General features: G+C 51.4%; 1 protein-coding gene across 1 annotated transcript in view; it reads left to right on the forward strand.

Annotated features, from left to right (window-relative positions):
- GAPVD1 (GTPase activating protein and VPS9 domains 1) overlaps positions 1–8966 on the forward strand; it is a 77290-nt gene extending 68324 nt beyond the window's left edge. Inside the window, exons 20-22 of the mRNA XM_075579488.1 lie at positions 2707–2779; positions 5254–5451; positions 6119–8966. Coding sequence (XP_075435603.1) covers positions 2707–2779; positions 5254–5451; positions 6119–6259 — 412 coding nt within the window. The 3' untranslated portion in view covers positions 6260–8966. The remainder of the gene's footprint in view (positions 1–2706; positions 2780–5253; positions 5452–6118) is intronic.
- The last annotated feature ends 2202 nt before the right edge of the window (positions 8967–11168 follow it).

Below are 11168 nucleotides of genomic sequence, written 5' to 3' on the forward strand. Positions count from 1 at the left end.
GGGAGGTAGAGCGAATGTTGGGGGGGGAGGTAGAGCGAATGTTGGGGGGGGAGGTAGAGCGAATGTTGGGGGGGGGAGGTAGAGCGAATGTTGGGGGGGAGGTAGAGCGAATGTTGGGGGGAGAGGTAGAGAGAGGGTGGGGGGGAGAGGTAGAGAGAGGGTGGGGGGGGAGAGGTAGAGAGAGGGTGGGGGGAGAGGTAGAGAGAGGGTGGGGGGAGAGGTAGAGAGAGGGTGGGAGGGAGAGGTAGAGAGAGGGTGGGGGGAAGAGGTAGAGAGAGGGTGGGGGGAGAAGTAGAGAGAAGGTGGGGGGGAGAGGTAGAGAGAGGGTGGGGGGAGAGGTAGAGAGAGGGTGGGGGGAGAGGTAGAGAGAGGGTGGGGGGGAGAGGTAGAGAGAGGGTGGGGGGGAGAGGTAGAGAGAGGGTGGGGGGGAGAGGTAGAGAGAGGGTGGGGGGGAGAGGTAGAGAGAGGGTGGGTTGGAGAGGTAGAGAGGTAGAGAGAGGGTGGGTTGGAGAGGTAGAGAGAGGGTGGGTTGGAGAGGTAGAGAGAGGGTGGGTTGGAGAGGTAGAGAGAGGGTGGGGGGGAGAGGTAGAGAGAGGGTGGGGGGGAGAAGTAGAGATAGGTGGGGGAAGGTAGAGAGAGGGTGGGGGGAGAGGTAGAGAGAGGGTGGGGGGGAGAAGTAGAGATAGGTGGGGGAAGGTAGAGAGAGGGTGGGGGGGAGAGGTAGAGAGAGGTTGGGGGGAGAGGTTGAGAGAGGTTGCGGCAGGAGTGAAGTTGCGGGGGGGTGCAGGTCGGAAGGTTGCGGGATGGGGAGGTAGAGAGGTTGCGGTGGAGGTTGATTGCGGGGGGAGGGGTTGCGGGGGTGGTGGAGGTAGAGAGAGGTTGCGGGGGGGTGGAGGTAGAGAGAGGTTGTGGGGGGGAGAGGTAGAGAGAGGTAGTGGGGGGGGAGAGGGAGAGGTTTTGTGTGGGGAGAGGTAGAGAGGTTGCGGGGGGTAGAGGGAGATTGCGGGGGGAGAGGTTGCGAGGGTGGTGGAGGTAAAGAGGTTGTGGGGTGGGGGAGGTAGAGAGAGGTTGCGGGGGTTGGAGGTAGAGAGAGGTTGCGGGGGGTGGAGGTAGAGAGAGGTTGCGGGGTGTGGAGGTAGAGAGGTTGAGGGGTGGAGGTAGAGAGAGGTTGCGGGGGGTGGAGGTAGAGAGAGGTTGCGGGGTGTGGAGGTAGAGAGGTTGAGGGGTGGAGGTAGAGAGAGGTTGCGGGGGGTGGAGGTAGAGAGAGGTTGCGGGGTGTGGAGGTAGAGAGGTTGAGGGGTGGAGGTAGAGAGAGGTTGCGGGGGGTGGAGGTAGAGAGATGTTGCGGGGGGGGGTAGAGAGAGGTTGCGGGGGGTGGAGGTAGAGAGAGGTTGCGGGGGTGGAGGTAGAGAGAGGTTGCGGGGGGTGGAGGTAGAGAGAGGTTGAGGGGGGTGGAGGTAGAGAGAGGTTGCGGGGGGTGGAGGTAGAGAGAGGTTGCGGGGGGTGGAGGTAGAGAGATGTTGCGGGGGTGGAGGTAAAGAGAGGTTGCGGGGGGTGGAGGTAGAGAGATGTTGCGGGGGGTGGAGGTAGAGAGAGGTTGCGGGGGTGGAGGTAGAGAGATGTTGCGGGGGTGGAGGTAAAGAGAGGTTGCGGGGGGTGGAGGTAGAGAGATGTTGCGGGGGGAGGGAGAGAGATGTTGCGGGGGTGGAGGTAAAGAGAGGTTGCGGGGGGTGGAGGGAGAGAGATGTTGCGGGGGAGGGAGAGAGATGTTGCGGGGGGAGGGAGAGAGATGTTGCGGGGGGAGGGAGAGAGATGTTGCGGGGGGAGGGAGAGAGATTGCGGGGGGAGGGAGAGAGATGTTGCGAGGGGGAGGGAGAGAGATGTTGCGGGGGGTGGAGGTAGAGAGGTTGCGGGGGGGTGGGAGAGAGATGTTGCGGGGGGTGGAGGTAGAGAGATGTTGCGGGGGGGAGGGAGAGAGATGTTGCGGGGGGTGGAGGTAGAGAGGTTGCGGGGGGGTGGGAGAGAGATGTTGCGGGGGGTGGAGGTAGAGAGATGTTGCGGGGGGGAGGGAGAGAGATGTTGCGGGGGGGTGGGAGAGAGATGTTGCGGGGGGTGGAGGTAGAGAGATGTTGCGGGGGGGAGGGAGAGAGATGTTGCGGGGGGGGAGGGAGAGAGATGTTGCGGGGGGTGGAGGTAGAGAGGTTGCGGGGGGGTGGGAGAGAGATGTTGCGGGGGGTGCAGGTAGAGAGATGTTGCGGGGGGGAGGGAGAGAGATGTTGCGGGGGGGTGGGAGAGAGATGTTGCGGGGGGTGGAGGTAGAGAGATGTTGCGGGGGGGTGGGAGAGAGATGTTGCGGGGGGGGAGGGAGAGAGATGTTGCGGGGGAGGGAGAGAGCTTGCGGGGGGTGGAGGGAGAGAGATTGCGGGGGGGGGGAGGGAGAGAGATTGCGGGGGGAGGGAGAGAGAGGTTGCGGGGGGGGGGAGGGAGAGAGTGAGAAATGACAGAAGTGAGTTTATATAGTGACATTTATTGGATGCTTCTCTGGGTGTAAAACCGCTTTAGGATTTGATCAGACAATGTGTGACCCTCGTAGAAAAGGAATAAAGACAGCGGCGGAAATAATAGTTTGTGTGTGAGTGGAAGGGATTGAACACGTGGTCTCGCCAAACTGTTCTAACTGCGTAACGTGGCACGTGTCTCCCGCAGAGTCCTACACGAACACATCCAAAGATTGTCCAAAGTGGTGACCGCCAATCACAGAGCTCTGCAGATACCCGAGGTAACGGCGCCACGTGCCTCTTCTCTTCCAATGATTGCATGCGGCACAGAACATGGTACAGGTTAACAAGGATTCATTTACAGGCCCCTGCTCACCTAACCTGGCCACTTCATTACTACCATCGTGGTTATAGGGCGCCTGTGTACTGGGCAGCCAGCGAGAGATAGAATAGCGCTTAATGTCTCTATTTAAATATAGTTGGCACATAACCGGTACACCACGGCAGTCCCTGCTCCATGTGTAATGACTGTTGGAGGGTGTGATGGGGAGGTGGTCTCGTGTATTATCGTTTTATTTATATAGCACCAACATATTCCGAAGCCGGGTACAGTGGAAGGAACAGTCGGGTCAGAAAGAGAATGATATGTTCTAAGGGCCCTGCTCCTGAGAGCGTCCAATCCCGAGGGGGTGAGACCCACCAGGTACCAGTGGCTGGTCCTTGTAAGACGGAGTGTGCCTCAGGATGGAGTGAGGAGGCTGTGGATATTGGTGTGGGGCTTCCTTATAGGGAGCTGGGGGAGAGATTGCATGGTAGAGAATTCCAGTGATGGGGTGCAGGACTTGGTGAGGGACTGAATGGTGAGCAATGGAGAGGGCAGAGATGACCCCCTGGAAGCGGGGTGTTGACACAATGTGTGTGTATGGAGGAAATGAGGAGTTGTGGACATGTTGGGCTTCAGGGAAGAGTGGGACAGCCGACGAGAGAGTGGAGAGACCATTGGTGACAAGGTTAGAGAGATGATGTCGGGAGAGGTACTGTAGATTCGGGTGTCAGTATAGAGATGATGCTGAAATCCAAATGAGTATTCGTTCATAAAGAGAAGACACATAGTGAGAGGAGACACCACTGAAGGAGCGGGGAGATAGAGAGGATGTACGCCTGGAGAGGGCTGCGTTAAGGAGGCCAATAGAGTTGTGTGTAGCAGAAGCAGGTGATCAACGGCGTCAAAGGCAGCAGACATGGAGAAATGGCCCTTGGACTTTGGTGTGGGTCATTGGTCACTTTGGTGCATGCCGTCTCAGAAGATAAGGAGCAGGGAGTTGGATTTGAGCTGCTGTAGTTGGGCAGAGAAGGGAGTGAAAAGTGACGACTAGACATTGAGGGTTAGAGGATCGTGTAGATATCAGAGAATTAGGTTTGCTTGGCCAGGGGAAGGTACGTGTTTTAGGAGGAAGGTATGAATTTGTATTTGTGTGATTTCCTCCAATGACGTTTGAAGGTAGCGGGGTAAATTTGTGTGCCATAGTTGTGACTTAAAGTGTTGGGGTGGCTGGAGCTGTCTTGTCTCGGAGTGGTGAGGGTAGAGTGTTCTAATGATGTAGAAAGTTGGTGGGGTGCAGATCATGTGCGTGTGTATGTAGGTGTTGGGGAGGGGGCAGGAAGTAGAGTTAGGCTGAAGGTTAGAAGATGATCAGAGAGGGAAGAGAGAGTTTCTAAAGTTGGAGATTGATACGAAGTAGAGAGAACCAAGTTAAGGAAGTGTTGGACGTTCCTGGGCGCATGGACAATTCACAATATGAGAAGAGGAAAGCAAAAAAAAATATATATATATATATATACAATGAAAAAAGAGAAATGGTGAAACGCAGGAACAATGAATACTGATGATATTCTAGGTATATAAATATGCACTTGGCTTGGGTCAGAATGATCTTCTAGATTACAGGTATACTGTACGTTCTCCTCTTGCAGTTTTCAGATGGTACAGAACTGCATCTTGGTAAAGACGTACAGAGAAAAATGTGGCATAACGTTTTTAAACCAACAAACGATTGTTGGTTTAGAAGCCGCTGAATACAATGCTTTCCTGCACGGTGTGGAGTCCTCCAATCTTTAAGGGGCATCCACAGCTTGCTGCAGCTGGGCTGGTAGAGATCCCTCCTGACGGGCCGTCCGCTCCCCACAGTCCTAGGCTCTCTCCCTCCCTGTATGCGCTGCTGTTTGTCCGCTCTGGCCTGCACTTTTTTTGGATTCCTCCACTGTCTGCACCAAGCCCCACGTTCCGTCTGTACTTCCGGGTATGAAGCGATCTGTGACGTCAGAGTAGACTACGGTGGCTCAGCTTGGACACCCAACGCATTTTGCGCCCCTGACGAAGCAAGAGTTTGCAAAATGTCTCTGTAAAGCGCTACGTAAAACTAGCAGCTCTATACAAGAACATGCTATTATTATTACATGGGCTAACATTCACTTTTTAAAAGGTTTTTAGATGCAGGCCTGCAGCAGAACTGTGGGCACCACACACAGTATATAATGTAAGGTGCTTTTATTTCCGGCACGTTAAGGGGTTAATTGGAGCGTTACCGTAGGCTGCCTTTAACCTCGGTACAATGGATCAGAGTAATAGGATCACTAGTGCATGTGGTCTATGGATATGCTGGCTGACCAAGCTTGCCATCTGTTCCTTCTACTTTGGGGGGACCCCGGCAGTTCCTCGGTGTAGTGACGAGCGCCCCCCACTCTCTCCTCACAGGTGTATCTGAGGGAGGCCCCGTGGCCGTCTGCTCAGGCGGAAATCCGCAGGATCAGCGCATACAAGACCCCGCGGGACAAGGTGCAGTGCATTCTGCGCATGTGTTCCACCATCATGAACCTCCTGAGCCTGGCGAACGAGTACTCCGTGCCGGGCGCCGACGATTTTGTCCCCGTCCTGGTGTTTGTGCTTATTAAGGTGAGACGGGCTTCAGATAACACCTTTTTGCAGCTTGCGGGACCATGTTACATTAATACAGCAGTGTGTCGAGATACTCTCGCTCATTATACGTTTCATATACACGTTATATGGCCGTGAATGTGCTAGAGAAATACTTAGCGTGGGAGTGAAAGCAATGTGTATCCCTTGTAAATATAATGGCTGTCAGCTGCAGCCAATAACCCGGCTACTGTCAGTGGTGAGAGCAGGGGTGGTCAGAACCAGTTCTCGAGGGCCATCAACAGGTCAGGTTTTCTGGATATCCCTGCTTCAGCACACGTGGCTCGATCAGTAGCTCAGTCGGCAACGCTGCCTGTGTTATCCGTTTATGCATATCCCTGCATACTGTGTTTGCCATCGCACTATCCGCAGGTTCGCAAATTCCACATCCACAGTGCCCACACTGTACAATGCGCACACATATATACGCGCACACACAATGCGCGCACACAGGTACATACGCACACACAATACGGGGTACACAATGTGCGAGCACACAAACAATGTGCACACGTACACACACACACACACACAAGTACACATGCTGGTTATAGTGTTGTAGCTTGCATGTCTTCTAAACCAGGTTCATGTCTGCGTGTAACGAAACTGAGCACACACCTCATCCTATTTCCTTGCACACTTCCAGGCCAACCCGCCCTGCCTCCTGTCCACCGTACAATACATCAACAACTTCTACACAAACCGCCTGAGCGGGGAGGAGTCGTACTGGTGGATGCAATTCACGGCCGCTGTGGAGTTCATTAAAACCATTGACGACCGCAAGTAACAAACGCGGAGACGGGTGTGAAAACCAACTCGCGTCACTGTGTTCGCAGAAAGACGGGCTCCATGTATCATACTGTACAGAGAGACAGGGAGCGGTTAAAGTTTGCCACAGAAAATTCCCATTATTTGACAAATCCTATATATATATATATTATTATTTTTTTCCAAAACAGGCTAAAACTTTAACCCGCTCCCTTTATAGAGCGGCGTCCTTTTAACAAATCTTTACCAGACAGAAATATTACATTTAACGTGTAACTGTGGGGCCTTTCTGTTCTTTCTCTTTTCTTTTTTTTTTGGTTATTTCTTTCATGGAGTCTAGCAACGCAAAAAGGGACCACGTTTTCCAATCATTTTTAGACGCCGAGAAACTCGGTAGATAATAAAATGGGGCATATTGTTACGGGAATCTCGCTGTGGTGCAATGGGATTGGCGCTTCGGTGGCGATACGGTGCTGCCGCGGGAGGTGTTAGTGGCTCTGCTGCTAGATCAGGGGATGACCGACGCCGGTCCTCTAGGGCCACCAGCATGCTCGGTATGAGAGAAATCCCTGCTTCAGCACAGCCACCTGTGCTGAAGCAGGGATATCCTGAAAACCTGACCTGTTGCTGGCCCTGGAGCACTGGAGTTGGCCACCGCTGGGAAAACTCGTCACTGTCAAACATAGGTTTGAAGGAACAATCCAAGACGGGTTTTTTCTCCCCCTCCTGTTTTTTAATACAAGATTGAAGCAGGGGGTTTCTGGAGCTTCAGCTCGGGACCCCCTGCTTCCCGAGATACTGACCTCTGAAGTGGGTGCCGGTTTGTCCAGTTTAAAGCCCCCCGGTCACCGGGTGACGTCACGGCTTCCTATTGGCTGGCCCGGGAGCTTTGAAAAGCGCTTATGTGAACCCTGCAGTGTCTACCAGCGCTCAGTAAGGGGGTTCAGCACCAGAGACAAACCGCTTCAATACTGTATTCAAAAAAGTAAGGGGGGAAACAAACCTCGCTTGTACTGCCTCTTTAAAGGGGCACCTGACAATCTGAGCTGTAAAAGCAGCGCTCCAGCGTAATCAGTGCATAAAAGACGTCTTTTCCTAAACATGTAGGATTTACATTTACTAAACACTCACGCTTGGGATGCCCTCTTCTCACCCATGAGCTCGACCCCACTAACCTGATGTAAGGAGATATCGGGGTGCGGGCTGAAAGGAACGAGACGTAGTGCCCCCATGTGCTATAAAATAGGACATTCACTGGGAGGGGTGATCGCGCCTTCCAGCGAGAGATGTTTGCGGGGTTGTAGGGAGGATTTCTCTGCGTTCTGGTTGGGAAACCGCAGTACGAACGCGATGTTTTTGTGCCATTAGGAGCCGTAAAGATTGAGAAGTTTCTAATAAGCCTTTTGGGTCCAGATTTGGAAAGCCAGTGACTTGAACCGAGACCTTGAAGCCGAAAAAAGGGCCCATCTTGAACTTTGATATAGTTTCCCTGATGTCGCTGAACCCGTCTCCTCCGGGAACGCAGGGATTACGCGTGACTAAGGTTTAATACAAGTGTGTTCCTTTTACACCTGTATATTGCGTTTTGTGGAAATCACTGCTTTTGCGATTTAATGCAATCTGCCGTGAGAAACCCAACTCTCTCTCTGCCGCTGGGCACGAGTGCAGTTCTCCCGATCGTAGTGAAGACATTTTGCTCGGTCGGCGGCTGAGGGAACGCAGTCTTTTTGTGCGTCCGGAAAAAGCCATTTTATTCAAAGCAATGGATTTGGGCCCAAAAATTCAGTATACAGCCTAAAAGAAAACCGCCTCACACTGCTGCCTTTATCAGAACTCCAAGTACTTTTTACCAAGGGAATATTGAGATTTAAAAAATCAGCTTTTTTTTGTTGTTTTGTAGAGAAAACAAGGCTCTTTTAGCAATGAACTGTAAAAGAAACAGCAATTAGTTACGGCACAGGCGTAGCAGCTGCTGTCGCAACACTGTGCTCTCCTGCATTCATTGACAAGACGAGGCATCATATATTTATTAGTTCTGATAATGAACTCCGTCAGTGCCGGTGTGGGACGGCGGCAGGCACCGCATTCATATATAGAACGCGCTGACACCACTGGCAGGTTTTGAAAGAGTTAAGAAACTGGAATTTGGGGTTTTAATAGAAGTTGGCAGGTACTAGACAAGGTTACGGTGTATTCGGTCTAATTAAGCGGGTCCTGCCCTGTATCGGAGCTCATCAAGCCGGGTTTCCAGCGGGTGGCGCCCAAAGACACAGGAAATTTTAAGGTCAATTGTACAAAAGTTAATATAAATTAATATATTTTTTACAATTCCCTTGGTTCTCCCAAACAGGGATAGGAAATCTTGTGGGGGAATCAATGTAAGCTGTGTACTGGTTGAATTCACTGCTTCCTGGGAGCCTTGATTACATACCTGCATCATTGGAAGAGTCAGTGGAAATACTGTATGTATTTAGGTTGGAAACCATATCACCATAGAGGGGATGAATGGGATATGGCGCTCATCACTGCTTGGAGAACCAGCGCCCTTATCTCATTCTCTCTACGGATGGAAAGAGGGGTTTGTAACAGACAATGTTTGGGGCTGCAGCCTTCCAGCAGCTAAAGGAATAAAAACCCAAGCAGATTAGCTCTCCCATGCCCGGCTGGTGTGCTGTAAAATATATTCATTTCTAATTATTCATATTAAATAAAAACTGACAGAGGTATGGGGCGTGAAGTTATTCTACAACAAGTGGGGTTTGTGTTTTGTCTTTGTGTGCGCGTTCACAGTGTATTGGGTTTTACCCGTATCAAAGCCACTGAAAATGAACACATGGTAATCTGTCTGCATACATGTTCCACGCCCTGATAAATGGGAGAACACGCAGCCCACGCATGCAGTAATCCGTCTGCATACATGTTCCACGCCCTGATAAATGGGAGAACACGCAGCCCACGCATGCAGTAATCTGTCTGTATACATGTTCCACGCCCTGATAAATGGGAGAACACGCAGCCCACGCATGCAGTAATCCGTCTGTATACATGTTCCACGCCCTGATAAATGGGAGAACACGCAGCCCACGCATGCAGTAATCCGTCTGTATACATGTTCCACGCCCTGATAAATGGGAGAACACGCAGCCCACGCATGCAGTAATCCGTCTGCATACATGTTCCACGCCCTGATAAATGGGAGAACACGCAGCCCACGCATGCAGTAATCCGTCTGCATACATGTTCCACGCCCTGATAAATGGGAGAACACGCAGCCCACGCATGCAGTAATCCGTCTGTATACATGTTCCACGCCCTGATAAATGGGAGAACACGCAGCCCACGCATGCAGTAATCCGTCTGTATACATGTTCCACGCCCTGATAAATGGCAGAACACACAGCCCACGCATGCAGTAATCCGTCTGCATACATGTTCCAACCAAAACCAAAAATAGAAAATACTAAGGTACTCTCTAGAGAGAGAAATCCAGTTTGTTGCACACCACCAAATGGGAACATGAAATAACTGTATTACTCTGGCGTTTACGAGCTACCTTGATCCTTGGAGGGTTATATTGTTAATTCTTAGCCTGCAGTTTACCCAGTTTAGTTCCACTAGATATATTACTGTCTCTCCCCTCATCGCAGGGCATTGAATTTGCTATGCTTTGCTACTGTTAACCCCTGATGGCATATTTATTATCATTGTGCTATTTACACATTGGTGATCAATTGCTGGGATATATGTCTCTGATATCTGGGTTGGTTATTCACTACACCAGGGGCACACAAACTTTTTTTTTTTTTTTTTTTGCTGTGCCGCCCCCCTCCCTCCTCTGTTCGGGGCCCCCCCTCCTTACCTCGCGCGGCGTCATTTCATGCCGGAAGAGTCCAGGTAAGTTTTAGAGTTGCAGAGGCCTCACGCGATCCCTCAGCATTTAATTTAAACGCCTCGGGGAAGAGCGCAGATCTCTGCAAGTGCCTGCACCTCCACCCCCCCAGACAAATCCAGCGCCCCCCTGCACTACACTAATCCTACCGCTAGTTCTGTGTCCTGCTGCTTATATTTAGTATGTAATTCACACTGGCTAATCGCCAGCCGTCCTATATTTCCCTCTGAGGTTCACCCGCTGGGTGACCTTATTTGATCACCCCATTGGGTGCTATGTGACCCGGTTACGTACCTACATTGCTGATGACACAATCACCGGGCCGCATTTGCTTATATTGTTTGAGACGTTATTGTCACACTCCCGTCCATTCATTCCTCTGCCACTTGCCCTGGTATTATTTCAGCCAGCACTAGTAATCAGCGTAGGTGGTAGTGACGCCGAAACGCTGTATATATCATTTGTAATCACTGGCTCTATTTTGTACAGTGATATGTTTTATGTAACCCCTCGATTAATAAAGTTATTTCATGTTCCCATTTGGTGGTGTGCAACAACGTGGATTTCTCTCCAGAGAGTACCTTAGTATTTTCTATTTCTGTTTGTACCCCAGTCCACGTGTGCACCCGCCATCTCATTATTATTATTTACCCGGGTCTGTGCGCAGGTAGGTATAGTTGATCATTAGCCTCGCCTTACTCGTATCAAAGTCACTGAAAATGAACACATGGTAATCTGTCTGTATACATGTTCCACGCAGTGATAAACAGAACACGCAGCCACGCATGCTGTGATCTGTCTGCATACATGTTCCACACCCTGGTAAACAGGAGAACACGCAGCCCACGCATGCTGTGATCTGTCTGCATACATGATCCACGCCCTGGTAAACAGGAGAACACGCAGCCCACGCATGCTGTGATCTGTCTGCATACATGTTCCACGCCCTGGTAAACAGGAGAACACGCAGCCCACGCATGCTGTGATCTGTCTGCATACATATTCCACCCCCTGGTAAACAGGAGAACACGCAGCCCAC

Source organism: Ascaphus truei, chromosome 21 (genome assembly GCF_040206685.1).
Source record: "Ascaphus truei isolate aAscTru1 chromosome 21, aAscTru1.hap1, whole genome shotgun sequence".
Classification (NCBI taxonomy): Eukaryota; Metazoa; Chordata; class Amphibia; order Anura; family Ascaphidae; genus Ascaphus; species Ascaphus truei.